Source organism: Mobula hypostoma, chromosome 28 (assembly GCF_963921235.1).
Source record: "Mobula hypostoma chromosome 28, sMobHyp1.1, whole genome shotgun sequence".
In the NCBI taxonomy this organism is placed as follows: domain Eukaryota; kingdom Metazoa; phylum Chordata; class Chondrichthyes; order Myliobatiformes; family Myliobatidae; genus Mobula; species Mobula hypostoma.
In genome coordinates, this window is record NC_086124.1 from 30,331,290 (window position 1) to 30,347,730 (window position 16,441).

The 16,441-nt window shown below is 49.3% G+C and overlaps 1 protein-coding gene across 2 annotated transcripts in view; it reads right to left on the reverse strand.

Moving 5' to 3' along the window:
• Positions 1-16,441, reverse strand: part of LOC134339140 (SLIT-ROBO Rho GTPase-activating protein 3-like) — an 83,171-nt gene that overhangs the window by 22,246 nt on the left and 44,484 nt on the right. For both annotated transcript variants that reach the window (XM_063035496.1, XM_063035497.1), the window contains exons 9-17: positions 14,509-14,610; positions 13,747-13,941; positions 12,607-12,691; positions 11,887-11,914; positions 7,311-7,413; positions 7,044-7,104; positions 6,313-6,390; positions 2,391-2,522; positions 821-926 (exon numbers count right to left, since the gene is read on the reverse strand). In XM_063035496.1, the coding sequence (XP_062891566.1) occupies positions 821-926; positions 2,391-2,522; positions 6,313-6,390; positions 7,044-7,104; positions 7,311-7,413; positions 11,887-11,914; positions 12,607-12,691; positions 13,747-13,941; positions 14,509-14,610 (890 nt within the window). The remainder of the gene's footprint in view (positions 1-820; positions 927-2,390; positions 2,523-6,312; positions 6,391-7,043; positions 7,105-7,310; positions 7,414-11,886; positions 11,915-12,606; positions 12,692-13,746; positions 13,942-14,508; positions 14,611-16,441) is intronic.

Consider the following 16,441-nt stretch of genomic DNA (forward strand, 5'->3'; position numbering starts at 1 on the left):
GCACAGAAACAGACCCTTCAGCTCATCTAGTCCACACCAAGCCACTTAAGCTGCCTACTCCCATCGACCTGCCCAAGACCATACCCCTCCCATCCATGTACCTATCCAATCTTCTCTTAAGCATCGAAGTCGAGCTTGCATGCACCATTTGTGCTGGCAGGGCATTCCACACTCACAACCCTCTGAGTGAAGAGGTTTCCCCTCCAATTCTCCTTAAACTTTTCACCTTTCACCCTTAAGCCATGACCCCTGGTTGTCACCCCACCCAACCTGCTTGGAAAAAGCCTGCTCCCATTTACCCTCATAATTTTGTACACATCCATTAAATCTCTTCTCAATCTTCTACGTTCCAAGGAATAAAGCCCTAACTTATTCAATCTTTCCATATAACTCAGGTCCTGCAGTTTCGGCAACATCTTTATGAATTTTCTCTTCACTCTTTCAACCTTATTTACGTCTTTCCAGTAGGTAGGTGACCAAAACTACATATAATACTCCAAATTAGGCCTCACCAACGTCTTATACAACTTCAACATAACATCCCATTTCCTGCACTCAGCATTTTGATTTATGAAGGCTAATGTGCCAAAAGCTTTCGTTATCACCATTTCTGTTACTGTGCTATCTCAATGCACAGATGAGATTATCTGTATGGATGCCATGCAAAACAAAGCTTTTCATTGTACCTCATTACATGTGACAAAAATAAACTTGCAATAATGATAATAAAGTTCTGACGTAACCGCCTTGCTTTGGGCCAGGGTCTGGTCTCCATGGCGAGCGAAGCAGGCGTGCACCTACAGATTCTCGACTAACTTACTGATTCAGAAACGCAAACAGGTATCGCAGGACGACAATGATACTCGGATCCAGATTGCCCACCACCTCCTTAACCTTGCTGGCACGGTCCAACTGGTCTTCTATCTCTGGAAGAGGAGCAGACACTTCACAATCTGCACAGTGGGCAGAGGCAGAGGTTGGGGGAGTGGGAAGGGGAGGGATGTAAATGCGGACTGGAGCTGTATTCATGCCGGCATCTGCAGACCTTGGAAAGGGCCGGGTAAAGCTGTGGAAGTGTTACTTGCTGGGAACGTGAGGAGGGGAGGAGGAAGGGGCAGAGGAGGAGAGGGGGAGAACGGTGGTGAGAAGTAGGTGGAAGAGAAGGGCAATGTGGTGGGAAATGGGAGAGTATGGGGAGGGTTCAAATAGGGAATGGAGGGAGATACAAGTAATGAGAATGGAAATAGAGTGGAAAGAAAGGGAGAGGAGGAGCAGAGGGGAGGGGAGAGGGAGAGAACATGGGAGAGAAAGGGAAGGAAAGGGGAGAGACAGAGGGAGAGGAAGATGAGAGGGGAAGGGAGACAAGAGGGGAGAGGGAGGGGAGGGAGGAGGGGAACGGAGGTGAGTGGGGAGGGGAAAGGGGGGTGGGGAGATAAGGGGGGAGAGAGAGGGGAAGGGAGTTAGGGAGGGAAGGGGAGAGAGGGGAGAGGGAGAGGGAGGTGAAGGGAGGGGAGAGGGAGAGTGACGGGGAGAGGGAGGGGAGGGGAAAGGGGAGGGGAGAAAGAAGGGAGGACGAAGAAGAGAGAGTGGGGAGGGGAGAGGAAGGGGAGGGGGTAGAGGGGGAGGGGAAAGGGGAGTGGGGAGGGGAAGAGAGGGATGGGAGATGAGAGGGGAGGGGAGATGAGAGGGGAGGGGAGATGAGAGGGGAGGGGAGATGAGAGGGGAGGGGAGATGAGAGGGTGGAAGGAGGGGAATGGAGGCGAGGGGGAGAGGGAGTGGGGAGATATGAGGGGAGGGGAGAGAAAGGGGAAGGGAGTTAGGGAGGGCAGAGAGGGGAGAGGGAGGGGAGGACAAAGAGAGAATGGGGAGTAAGGGGAGGGGGAGAGCAAGGGTGGAGAGGGAGGGGGAGAGGTGGGAGGGGAAAGAGAGGGGAGGTGAGATGAGGGGGAGGGGAGATGAGGGGGAGGGGAGATGAGAGGGTAGGGGAGACTTTAGAGAGGGGAGAGAGGGGGCATCTGAGCAAGGCAAGTGAGGGGAGAAGGGAAAAGGGGGAGAAGGAGGAGAGAAGCAAGGAAGGGAAGGGGAGGGGAGAGAGAGGGCAAGGGAAAGAAGAATGGGAGAGTTAGAGAGAGGTGGTGGATGATGGGAGGGGAAGAGGGTAGGGGAGATAAGGGGGAGAGGGCAGGGGAAGATGAGAGGGTTGCAGGGTGAAGGGAAGACGTTCTCAGGTAAAAATTTGGGGAGGAGCAGGGGAGGTGAGTGAGGGATATGGGGTTTGGGGGGAGAATGTTCATGACGATGGTAGTGGTGGCTGGAGGCAAGGGAAGGGATGCAAGGTATGAGGGTAGCTGCGGAGGGATGCAGGGGGAGGCTGAGGGTGGGACACTCACCCACACAGGCGATGAGGCCACAGAAGCATTCAGTGGGGAAGATGGGCTTGCTGAGACCCCGGAAGTAGAGCTTGAGAACTCCTGCCACTGAGTCGATGTTGTGGGCGTTCATGGAATCGAGGGGGTCATCACCTGGAGGCAGGAAGGAAGGATAGCATGAGGCAGAGGGAGAGGAAGGAGTGGACACAGAAGAGTCCAACACTGGACAGGCCATTCGGTTCAAAACATTGCGTCGTTCTTGTTGCCAATCGACAATAATTGTCCTCCAGTATTTCATCCATATATTTCCATGCCTTTAATATCCATGTGCCTACCTAAGTGCCTCTTAAAGACTCCACCGAACTGCCTGCTTCCACTGCTACCCCTGGTAAGCCATTTCAGCCACCCACGACTCTCTGTGAAAAGTCTTGCCCCTCATTCCACCTGTATGGTTGCAGCCAAATGTCTGTAGGTCCAAGTCTGTGTCTGCTGGAGGCTTGTTCTGGGGGTTAAAGAACTGTATACGTGGGTGTGTGGGAGGGAGGAATGGGGCTTGGTTTCTTGTGTTGCTTTGTCATTTGTTGTGTTTTGTGTTGTCCTGCTGAGCATCATGGGAATGTTATGTTGGTGCCGGAATGCACGGTAACACTTGCAGGCTGACCCCAGCTCACCCTCAGGTTGTGTAGGTTGTTAACAAGGCATTTCACTGTATGTTTCAATGTGCAGATGATTAATAAACTTGAAACTTGACTCATTAAACTTCCCCCGTCTAACCTTAAAAGCGTGTCTTCTGGTGTTTTGACACGTTTATTCTGGAGAATAGATTCTGACTGTTTACCCTATCTACACCTCTCATCATTCAAACAAAAATCCTACCAGTCTCTAATGCTCCGCAGAAAACAACCCATGTTTGTCCAGCCTCATACCCTCTAATTCAGGCAGCATCCTGGTGAACCTCTCCACAGTCTCCATGCTCTCTTTGTAATGGGGTGACCAGTACAACACAATATTCCACACTGCACCAGACTATCTGATTCCAGCACTGCCCCTAGTAACCTATACCAGCCACCCACCACCCTCTGCGTAAAAGACTTGCTCCTCACATCACCTTTAGACGTCTTCCCTCTAATCCTGAAAGCATGTTCTCTGGTGTTGGATATTTCTACCTTGAAAGATTCTGTCTACCCTATCTCTGCCTCATACAATTTTAAAAACTTCCGATGGCTTAAGGAGACCAACCCACATTTGGCCAATCTCTCCTTACAAATCATACTCTCTAATCCAAGGCATCATCTTAGTCAGCGGTTCCCAACCACCGGGCCACGGACTGGTACCAGGCCACAAAGCATGTGGGCTACCGGGCCGTGAGGAAACGATATGAGTCAGCTGCACCTTTCCTCATTCCCTGTCACGCACTGTTGAACTTGAACATAGGGTTGCCAACTGTCCCGTATTTGCTGGGACATCCCGTACATTGGGCTAAATTGGTTTGTCCCATACGGGACCGCCCGTGTTCCGTATTTCCCCCGCTAAGGCAGAGCGTTCCTATGAAACCTTTCGTGCTGAAATGGCGTAAAGCGAAGAAGCAACTACCATTAATTTATATGGGAAAAATTTTTGAGCGTCCCCAGACCCAAAAATAACCTACCAAATCATACCAAATAACACATAAAACTGAAAATAAATAACACTAACATATAGTAAAAGCAGGAATGATATGATAAATACACAGTCTATATAAAGTAGAAATAATGTTTGTACAGTATAGTTGGGAAGATGAAGGCAAAACTGATTTGTGGGGGGAAAGTCGGCGCGTACGCGCATGTGCACATCACATGCTCATGTCACGTACGCGCACACAGGTGCCCGCGCAAGGCTTCATGGTCATGGTAGTCTTTCCTGGGATAAAGTGTCCTGGGATTTGACTGCTACTTTCGTCCCTTATTTGGGAGTGAGAAAGTTGGCAACCCGAACTGTAAAAGACATGTTGAGGTGAGTTTAACCCTACTTGAACACCCACCCCCCCGGATCGACTGGTCCGCGAGAATATTGTCAATATTAAACTGGTCTGCTGTACAAAAGAGGTTGGGGACCCCTGATCTTAGTAAACCCCTTCTGAGCCCTCTCCTCGTTCTCCCTATAGCAGGGAGAGCAGAAATGTGCACAATGTTGAACTACAGTTTGACTAGTTTTATACAGCTGCAAAATGGCTTCCTTACTCATACTCAACACCCTGACCACACAGCACCACCTTGTTCACTTGTGTAGCCACTTTCAGTGAACTACGGACTTGGACCCCAAGATCCGTCTGAACCTTGATGCTAATAAGGGGACAACCAAATATACCATGTACCAATTTAACTGGTATGGAGGCTCCAATGAGCTGGGTCACTAAAAGCTGCAGAAAGCTGTGAACTCAGTCAGCTCCATCATGGGCACTTAGCTTCCCCTGCATCGAGGACACCTTCAAAGGGCGATGCCTCAGAAAGGTGGCATCCATCATTAAGGACCCACATCACCCACGACATGCCCTCGTCTCATTGCTACCATTAAGGAGGAGGTACAGGAGCCTGAGGACACACACTCAGTGTTTCAGGAACAACTTCTTCTCCACCATCAAATTTCTGAACGGACGGTGAATCCATGAACACTACCTCACTCTTTTTCCTCTCTTTTTGCATTACTTGTTAAACTTAATTGTATTTATTGTAATTTATAGTTTTTAAATTATGCATTGCAATGTACTGCTGTTGCAAAACAGCAAATTTCATGACATTTGCCAGTGATATTAAACCTGATTCTGATTGCTAACTTTCACCTTTTATTTGACCTCATACTTGCTGGAATTAAACTCCATCTGCAACTTCTCTGCCCACGTCTGTAACTAATCTATATCCCACTGTATTCTGAAAGGGAAAAGGTGAGGAGTGCAGGGGGAGGAGTTGGAGGTGGAGAGGGCAGGGGAGTGAGGACAAGAGAGAAATGGGAAAGAGCAACAAAAAGAGAGAATGGAGTGATTGGTAGGGAGAGGAAGAAGTGGAGCCTGGCGAAGATCTCGGAGAGAGCTCAACAGAGGAGGACAGAGGGACAAAAGGGGCAGTGAGAGGAGAATGTGAAGGGTAGACATAAAGCAGAGGGAGAGAGAAATAGATTAGGGAAGTGAGAGAGAATGAGAGGGAGAGAGAGAGAGAGAAGGGAACAGAGGAGGAAAAGGGAGGGGGAGTGGGAGGTAGGGAGAGGAAAGAAAAGAGTGAAAGAGAAAGAGAGAGAAACTCTCAAATAGCAGATCTAGAGATGCCCCATCCCCAATTCTCTCTCTCTCTTGCTCTCTTCACTCATGATCACTCCAATCCACCCTTCTCTCCTTCAATCTCCCTTGACTAAATTTTCCCTCCTGACACTCACTTCTAGTGTCAATCTCTCCTCCCCCACCTCCTGTCCCAGCTTCCTCAATCTATCACTTCTCTCATTTTATACTCTTTTCACTCTCCCGTCTCTCCTCTATTCTCTCTCATCCCTCTAATTCTTATACTGCAATCTCTCTCTCCTTGCCCCATTGCTTTCCCTTCAACTCTCTCCTCCTAGTCTCACCAGCTCTTTCATCCCTCACTCACACTCTGTCTCCACTATCTTGTCCCCAATGCCTCCCCACTGCTTCTAGACCCTTGTCAGTCTCTTTCTGTCTCCACTCTCAATTCTCAATTTCTCTCTCTTCTCCCACCATGTTCGGCCCAGTCTCTCTCTCCATCACTCACTTCCTCTTTCTATTTTAACGTTCCTCTTTTGCATCTCACCCCTGCCTCCATTCACCATTCGTTATCCCACCCACCCCTCTCCTCTCCTTCCCACACACCCTTCTCCCATCAAGCGTTTGTTACCCCACCAACCCCTCTCACTCCACTACTCCCCATCACCAGTTATCCCACCCAACCCTCTCACCCACCTCTCTCGAAGGCATTCTTGATGTCGTTGACCTCAGTCTGGGAGCCAGGAATGCGGAAGATACCCTCGTGGTGCAGACCTAACAGGAAGTCCAATGGTGAGTTGTGACTAGAGTGGGATTCAGATGGAATCTATCATATCTCCGGGGAGGGAGAGGGAGTGGAAGGGAGCTTTATTCACTGGGTGTGTGAGGGGGGAAGGAAACAGGGAGGGGAGAGCTGAAGGTGTGAGGGGTTGGGCAACAGGGGATGGTTGGGGAGTATGGGTGGAGAGGGAAGTGGGGAAAGGAAAGGGAGGCGTGAGGGAAAGAATGGAAGTGGAAGGGGAGGGGAGTCTAGGGTAGTGGAGTACAGGGGAGGGGAATGTAGGGGAGAAGAGGGGAAGGGAGTGTAGGGGAGTATAGAGGAAGGGAAAGGAATGCAGGGGTAGGGAATGTAGCGGAGCAGACTGCAAGGGGGGCCGGAGTGTAGTGGAGGGGAGTATATGGGGAAAGGAGAGTTCAGAGGAGGGGAGGGGTAGTGTAGTGGAGGGGAGGGGAGTATATGGGGAAAGGAGAGTTTAGAGGAGGGGGGAGTAGTGTAGTGGAGGGGAGGGGAGTATATGGGGAAAGGAGAGTTTAGAGGAGGGGAGTAGTATAGTGGAGGGAAGGGGTTGGGAAGGTATGGGAGAGGAAGAGATAGGAGTGTAGGGGAGCCGGGGAAGGATGGTGGGTGGGGGGTGATAGTCACTCACCATTCAGGTTAATAAATCGGATGCAACTAACCACCACCAGGGGGATGGGCTGCCCGGAACTCTGCACACAATGGAGACGGTTTGTGAAAGTCAGCAAGGACCATGTAGTCTCACCTTCTTGCCTCCCCCCCTCACAAAGTTAACTCTCACCCTTCTGTCTATCCAAACCTGACCCTCGCCCCTCCCTCCCACACTTCTCCTGTTCCCCAAGCCCGTGTTCCCGGTGGACATCGAGCCAGAGATTGAGTAGCACCACCCCCCAGTTACCAGGATGAACATCTGTAAGTCTCCGTTGAACAGCTTCTGGTTGTACTGGGAACATGGCCGCGAACGCCTCTGTCTCTGGGATCGTCCCAGCGTTGCCTGAATCCTGCGGGCGAGGAGGGAGAGGGAGAGGCGTAAAAATTCTATCAGGCTCGTCAGCCATTTCCCACCCTTCTTCACAGATGCTGCCTGGCCTGCTGAGTTCCTCCAGCATTTTGTGAGTGTCACTTTGGATTTCCAGCATCGACAGATTTTCTTGTCAATGTAGTAAGCAGCATTGTTTTAAGATAACAACATACATCAAAGTTGCTGGTGAACGCAGCAGGCCAAGCAGCATCTATAGGAAGAGGCGCAGTCGACGTTTCAGGCCGAGACCCTTTGTCAGGACTCCTGACGAAGGGTCTCGGCCTGAAACGTCGACTGCGCCTCTTCCTATAGATGCTGCTTGGCCTGCTGCGTTCACCAGCAACTTTGATGTATGTTGCTTGAATTTCCAGCATCTGCAGAATTCCTGTTGTTTTAAGATGTTATTAAAAATCTATTGATTCCTCAAAATCAACAGAATCCGGACAGCAGAATCAGGTTGTGGGTGCAGCTCTTCTTTAAGAAAAAGGAAGCAAGAAAGGTGTGCTGGGCTACAGGTATGATTGAAATGCAGGGACCTTAGACCCCTACTGCCAACTATCCTGAAGGTAAGTGTAGTCTCTGGAAAGTAAAATTAAAGATCTGGGGACTGTAGCACCAAGAGACATCAGGGACTACTGTGTACTTTGCTCCACAGAAATATGGCTCACCTCTGCCACTTTGGATGCAGCACTGCAGCCCGATGGCTTCACTCGATGCAAAGATTGAATCTTTTAAAGGCGGGGGGTGGGGGCGGAAGGAAATATGCCTCATGAATAACTCATGGTGGTGTACAGATATTAAGGTTCTCTCTCAGTCCTGCTCACTGAACTGAAACATCCAGAGGTCAAGGGTTATCCATTTTATAGGCTAAGTAGTTTTCTGTCATAATCCTGATGACAGTGTGTATTCCACCTCAGGCCAACAATGTCAGACAGGCTCTGGAGGAGCTGAGCACCCATGATCAGCAGTCATGAAATTGTCCACCCTGATGATTTCCCTATCATTGCAGGGGATTTCAACCAGGCAAGCTTGAAAAAGTCTTTGAACAACTACCACCAACATATCAGCTGTGAAACCAAAGGAGCCAATCCACTTGACCACTGTTATAGCACCATCAAGAACGCTTACCATGCCCACACTTTGCAAAGTCCGATCATCTAGCTGTACTTCTATTCCCAGCATACAGGCAGAGAGCCAAGAACACAAGACCAGTGGTGAGGACCAACAAGGTCTGGTCAAGGGCAGACAGAAGTACTGACAGGACAGCTTTGAATTGGTGGATTGGACAATATCCAGGGATTCATCTTCAATTCTGAATGAATATACTATAGCTGTCACCAACTTCATCAAGGCCTGGGTGGATGAGTGTCTACCTTCACAAACATACCGGACATACCCAAACCAAAAGCTGTGTATGAGCCAGAAATTTCATAGTCTGCTGAGGGCTCGATCTGTGGCATTCAAGACCAGTGATCCAGAATTATACAAGAAGTCCAGGTAAGATATATGGCAAATTATCTTAAGAGCGAGAAAAAACGAATTCTGATTGAAGTTAGAGGATAGAATTGGAAACACACCAGCTCTGACAGGGTTTGTAGGCCACTCGTTTCTACAAGGTGAAACCTAACATCATGAATGGCAGTGATGCTTCATTCCCAGATGAGTTCAACGCCTTTTATGCTTGCTTTGAAAGGAAGAATAAAACTACACCTGTACGAACCCTCGCAGCATCTTGTGACCCTGTGATCTTTGACTCGAAGGCTAACATCAGAATATCTTTCATGAAGGTGAACCCTCGCAAGGCGTCGTGCCCTGATGGTGCACCCAGTAGGGCACTGAAAACCTGTTCCAACCAACTGGCAGGAGTGTTCAACAATCTTTACTCTCTCACTGCTGCAGTCAGAGGTTCCCATCTACTTCAAAAGGGCAACAATCATACCAGTCACCAAGAAGAGCAGGGTGAGCTGCCTCAAAGACTATCTCACATCTACTGTAATGAGGCGCTTTCAGAAGTTGGTCATGGCCAGAATCAACTCCTATCTAAGTAAGGACCTGGTCCAGCTGCAATTTGTCTATCGCCACAATAGGTATACAGCTGATGCAATCTCACTAGCCTTCCATTCGGTCTTGGATCACCTGGGCAATAGCAGTACCTGTCAGGCTGCTGTTATTGGTTACCGCTCAGCATTCAACATCATCATACACTCAATATTAATCAACAAGCTCCAAACCCTGGGCCTCTGTACCTCCCTCTGCAACTGGATGCTTGATTTCCTCATTGGGAGACCCCAAGCCGGTGCAGATATGAAATAACATCTCCTTCTCACTGACAACACTGGCATGCCTCAAGGATGCACATTTAACCCACAAATATCTGGCTAGGCACGGATCAAACTCCACCTGCCAATAACACAACCATTGCTGGCAGAATTTCAGATGGTGATGAGAAGGCATACGGGAGTGAGGTAGATCAGCTGGTTGAGTGGTTTTGCAAAAGCTTTGAACTCAACCATCAATTAGACCAAGGAATTGATTGTAGATTTCAGAAAAGGGAAGTTGAGGGAACACACAGGAGTCCTCTTTGAGGGATCAGCAGTGAAAAGGTGAGAACTTTCAAGTTCTCTGAAGACTTATCCTGGGCCCAACACATTGATGCAATCACAGAGAAGGCACGACAGCAGCTATATTTCATTAGGAGTTTGAGAAAACTTGGTATGTCACAAAATACTCTCACAGCTTTCTACAGATGAACCGTGGAGAACATTCTAACAGGTGTATCACGGTCTGGTATGTAGGGGCTACTGCATGGCATTGGAAAAAGCTACAGAAGGCTGAAAATTTAGCCAGTGCCACCATGGGCACTACCTTCTCCGGCATCAAGGACATCTTCAAAAGGCAATGCCTCAAAAAGGCAGCATCCATCATTAAGGACCCCCATCACCCAGGACATGCCCTCTTATTACTACCATCAAGGAGACGGTGCAGGAGCCTGAAGACATACACTCAATGCTTTAGGAACAGTTTTTCCCCACAGCGATCAGATTTCTGAACGGATAATGACCCATGTATACCACCTCACATTTTTTCTTTGCTCTCTTTTTGCAGTAATTTAATTTTTAAATTATATATTTCTTATTTCAATTTATAGTTAAACAAATTGCGTACTGCTGCTGCAAAACAACATTTTTCATGACATATGCCAGTGATATTAAGCCTGATTCTGAGTGTCCATCTCTGTCCGCAGACCCCTCCCCACTGTCCCATACTGAACTCCCTCAAACTGAGAACACCTGTCAGAGGCAATATCCTCCCCTCTTTCCCTCCCTCTTTTATGGAGTCACAGAACAGTACAGAACAGCAACAAGCCCTTCGGTCCACCTGCTCAGTGCTGAACCCATCTTCTGCTGAGTCCCATTGACCTGCAGCTGGACCAGTGTCTTCCATCCATGTACTTATCCAAAGTTCTCTTAAATGTTGAAATCGATCCCACATCCACCACTTCTGCTGGCAGCTCATTCCACACTGGCACTATCTTTGGAGTGAAGAACTTCCCCCTCATGTTCTCATTAAATATTTCACCTTTTACCCTTAATCTATCATCTCTAGTTCTGGTCTCTGACCTTCTCTCTTCCCACCCCCTTCTTTACCCTCCTCTTTCAGCCTCTACTTTCTCTCTCAGTCTCCCCACTCTCACTTCTCCCTCATCTCTCTCCCAATCTCTAGCAGTCCCCCAGATCTTTGTTTCCCCTCTCTCCTAATATCTCCACTCTCTCCCCGGCTCTGCACTCTCCTAATCTCCTACCAACACAGACTCACCCATATTGCCCCTCCTAGTCCCTCCCTAGTTTCTCCCCACACTCTGTGGCTCTCACTTTTACTCCTCCTGATGTCTGTCTCCCCCTCTTCTCCCCCAATCTCCCCCTTTCCTCCTCCCAGTCTCCATTCCCTTTTCTTCTCTCCTCTCATCCCAGTCTCCTGTCACCTCTCTGTCTCCCCTATGTCTCCCTTCTCCCAGTCTTTCACCCCAACCTGTCTCTATCCTCTCCCTGTCCCCCCTCAGCCTCCAACTCCACTCCCAGTCTCGCCTCCAACTCTGCTCCCAGGCTCTCCCCCCACCCCATCTCCCCTCTCCCTGTCACCACCCTCCCAGTCTCTCCCTTCAGTCCCATCTCCTTGTCTCCCCTATCTCAGCTTCCACTCCCTCTCCCAGTCTCTTCCCACAATTCCATCTTCCCATCCATCTCTCTCCCACCTGTTTCTCCCTCTCATTCTCCACCCTCTCTCTCTTTCTCTCCTAGTCTCCCCCACCCATATCCCCTCTCCCCTTGCTTTCACCTCGCTCACACAACCAGATGTCCTGTCATTCTTGGAGTTTAATTGGTGGGAGTGTCTGTTGCCCCCTCGCGCCTCTGAGGCCACCCTCCCTCTCTGCCCGAGCACTGGGTGCACCTACCTGAATGTGCTGTTATCGTCGACAATCCCTGTGGGTGAGAGATGAGGTGAGGGTTAGCTGCAGGTGAGGACCAGTTCACTGCGACCACAACCGTCACAGGCCTTTCTGAAGACTCTGGCGTTTGAGGGACCATCAGTCGGGGGAGGGTGGAGAAGAGAATGGGGAGGAGAGTCTCCATGGGAACTCGGAATCAAAAGGAATGGAGTTCTGCAGAGCAGAATGGAGGGAGTGCTGCTGCAGGAACAGGAATAGGGTATTTTCATAGGAACAATGGATGGTTCACTTCCATGGGAATGGGAATTGAGCATCTCCAAGGGAATGCTGGTTGGAATGGCTCCGCAGGAACAATGATGAAGAATCTCCATGAGATCATCTTCATGGGAACAACAGATTGAGCTTCTCCATGGGAACAATGCATTAAGTGTTTATGGGAATGATGGATTAAGTGACTCCGTAGAAACGATGGATTGAGAGTCTCCATGGGAACAATGGATTAAGCATCTCTGTGGGAATGATGGATTACGCGTCTCCGCGGAAACGATAGATTGAGGGTCTCAATGTGAAACGATAGATAATGCATGCGTCAGAAGGATCATGAGGTCAATAGGAACCAGATTGTTATGGAGATACAGTGGGTGGGGGGAGCGAGACATCTCGTCGGGAATGAGCCGAACCAGTAACCAGCCTTGGACTGCGTCAGGCCGCTGTCAAAGTGCTCACCCTTGTCAATGGCCGTTTTCAGTAGTTCATACTTGGCCTGGAGTTTGGTGATCCTGGCATCACCTGTCACCGAATCCTTCAGTTTCTGAGGACAGAGGGTGGGAGCAGTTAGCATGGCTGCAAGGGAAACCCACCCACCCAGCCGGTGTGCGGACTCAAGGGAGCTGTGGTCTCAGGGGCACAATGGAGGCCATTCAGTCAACTCCTCCAGCTTCTCGGCTCAGCTCCCAAACCTGACACCATTTTGCAGCAGAATTCCACTTATTCCCTCCTCTCCCTCCTAAGAGGGAGGTCTTCCCAGCCCTCCCCTCCCAACTCCGAAACTATCTGCTCCCTCCAACCCAAAATCAGGGAGGGAGAGAGAGAGATAGGGAGAAAGAGAATGACAAGCTGACAGAGAAAAGGGGTGCCACTATAGTGTAGTGATTAGTGTGACACCGTTACAGCTTGGGGTGTTCCAGAGTTCGATTCCAGCACTATCTGAAAGGAGTTAGTAGAATTCCCCCATCAACCACATAGGCTTCCTCTGGGTGCTTCCTCCCACAATCTAAAGACATACTGTACTGGTTAGGAGGTAAATTGTCTTGTAATTAGGCTAGTGTTAAGTAGGTGGGTTGCTTGGTGGATCGGAAAGGCCTGTTCCACACTGTATTTCCAAATAAAAAAGAAAGAAAGAAATACTAATGTTCAGAGGGAAGAATGAAGAGAGAGAGAGAAAAACAGAGAAGGGGAGGGAAGGGAAGGGAAAGGAAAAGAGAGGGAGAAGGAGAGAAGTAAAAGAGAGGGAGGGAGAGAAGGAAGAGAGGGGGAAGGAGAGAAGGGAGAGAAGGGAGAGAGAGGGAGAGAGAAGGAGAGAGAGGGAGAGAAGCAAAAGAGAGGGAGGGAGAGAAGGAAGAGGGGGGAAGGAGAGAAGGGAGAGAGAGGGAGAGAAGTGAAAGAGGAAGAGTGAGAGGGAGAGAAAGACATGGAGGGGTCAGAGACTACAACAGATGGTGAGAGTGACAGACAGAGACTTTCTCCTCTATTTATCTCCGTCTCTCTTTCTTCCCTTCCCCCGCCCCACAGTAGCACTGCTCCCCAACAGCTCTGTGCTATGAGGGTCCCAGATGGAGCCCACACCCACAGCCACCCTGCCCGTACGGTGAAGTAGTAGGACTCGGTCTCCTGTTGGTTGGCTCGACGCCGGTTGACGTTGGCCTTGGAGCCGGAATCGGTGCCAGTGGACTTCACCGACTCGAGGGATTGGCTACTCTGAAAGGCGTCGGAGATGTCGAAGTCATCGGCAGGGGTCTGGTTCTGCAGGTTCTGCAGGGTTGTCCGCAGCGTCTTGTTAATCTGCAAGTGGGGGTGGGGGCAGAGAGAGAGCATCAGTGTTGACATAAAGTTAAGCCATGGGGGCGGGAGGAATCAATATCAGCACAGTTAATCAGCGAGGGGGAAACAGGAGGGTTTCTGCATTACAATGCAGTTAATCTGTGGGAGTGGGGGGGGGGGGCGTGTCAGCACAGAACTAACCTGCAGTGGTGGGAGCATAGAGCAAATGGGAGAGGAAGTGGAGGGTTTTGGTGTTGGCACAGAGTTCATCCGCAGCATCACCCCTGCCCACTCCAATGTGCACGTGCACACACACACACACACACACACACACACACCCTCGCCAGAGGACAGGCCCCAAACTTTTTTTTTTCTTTCTTTTTCTCTCTCTCTCACACACACACACACACACACCCAGATCCTCACTAGAGGACAGGGCTCAAACCTTTCTCTCTCTCTCACACACACACACACACACACACACCCACCCACCCACCCTCTTGCTCACACACAATTGTTCATCACCACAGGCTACAGGAACGCCTGTAATCATCCAGGGTTTGGCACGACATTCGAGGCTGCCCTCACCTCCTCCGTCTCCAGCCTGGCAGCAGCTAGTGTCCCTTGGAGGCTCTGGAAGCGTCCCTGCAGCTCATGGTAGACAGCGGATGTGGTCTTCACCTCCCGTACCTAGCCCAGGGACAGCAGACAGCAGTCAGAGCAAGCACTGTGTATTTGTTTGATCAATTGATTGCAACACAAGAACAGAGGTAACAGGAGCTGTAGTAGTCACTCAAGCCCCAAAGACTCTTGCAAACTATATAACCATATAACTCCTACGGCTGGGAGCATTCTGACTGGTTGCATCATCGTCTGGTATGGAGGCTTCGAAGCAGAGGGTCACAATAGACTGGGGAAGGTTGTCGACTCAACAAGCTCCATCACCAGCACAACCCTCACCAGCATCAAGGACTTCTTGCAATTTTAAGAAGACAGCATTTATCATTGAGGGGCCTCACCATCTGGGTCATGCCCTCTTCTCATTACTACCATCAGAGAGAGGGTACAGCAGCCTGAAGACATACACTCAAAGTTTTAGGAACAGCTTCTTCCCCTTTGCCAGCATTAGGAGTTTGAGGAGATTTAGTATGCTACCAAAAGACTTGAGCAAATTTCTACAGATGTTCAATGGAGAACATTTTGACTGGTAGCACTGCTGTCTGGTGCAGAGGGACCACCGACAGGATCGGAAAAAGCTGCAGAGGGCTGTAGACTCGGCCAGCTCTATCACAGGCAGTGGGCTCCCCTCCACTGTGGACATTTTCAAGAAGGCAGCATCCGTCATGAAGGACCCTCACCAGTTGCTTCTCCTCTGCCACCAGATTTCTGAACAGTCCATGAATGTATGAATGCTATCTCACTATTCCTTCTTTTTGCACTACTTCTTTATTTTTCTGATTTATAGTGATTTTATATTCTTGTACTGTTCTGCTGCCACAAAACAGCACATTTCACATCATCTAAGTCAGTGATAGTAATTCAAAGGTCTTTGTAATTCATGGCTGATCCAGTGCCTTAGATGACTTGCCCACCATTGATCTCAGCCTTCAATCTAAATTAAATTTATTATCAAAGTACGTATATGTCACCATATACAACCCTGCGATTCATTTTCATGCGGGCATTCACAGTAAATACAAGGAAACACAATAGAATCAATGAAAAAACACACACAAGATGGACGACCAATGAGATGAAGAGTCCTTAAATGAGAACAGTGTTGTGTTGTGGTGAGTGAAGAGGCTGCTTCAAGAGCCTGATGGTTGAGAGGTAGTAACTGTTCCTGAACCTGGTGGTGTGAGTCCTGGGGCTCCTGTACCGCCTTCCTGATGGCAGCAGTGAGAAGAGAGCGTGACCTGGGTGGTGGGAGTCCCTGATGATGGATGCTGTTTTCCTGCGACAGCGCTCTGTATAGAAGTGCTCAGTGATGGTGAGGGCTTTACACATAATGGACTGGACCATATCCACTACTTCTTGTAGGATTTTCCGTTCAAGGGTGTTGATGTTCCATACCAGGCTATAATGCAACCAACCGTATACATCTATATAAGTTTGTCAAAGTTATAGAAGATATGCTGAATCTTGGCAGACAGTAGAGGCACCTAATCAGGTCCTATTTGGCCCACATCACGCTAAACTGGGGGTTCCCAACCTGGTGAACACAGACCCCTTGGGTAATGGTAAGTCCTCATGGCATCAAAAATGGTGGGAACCTTGCTCTAGACTATGTGCTTTCAGCCTGTCTATGCCCCTTGAGATCTTATATGCCGCTATCAAGTCAGCCCTTAATCTCATGGTCAACGTAACCTCCCCTTGCAACTCCGGCCTGCAAGTCCAGGCAGAATCTTGGTAAACCTTTCATGCACTCTAAGTTCAAAGTAAATCTATTATCAAAGTATGTACATATTTTGGAATTTGAACTGCAGCCAATCAGTGAAAGGGAATGTGAGAAGAAGAGGTG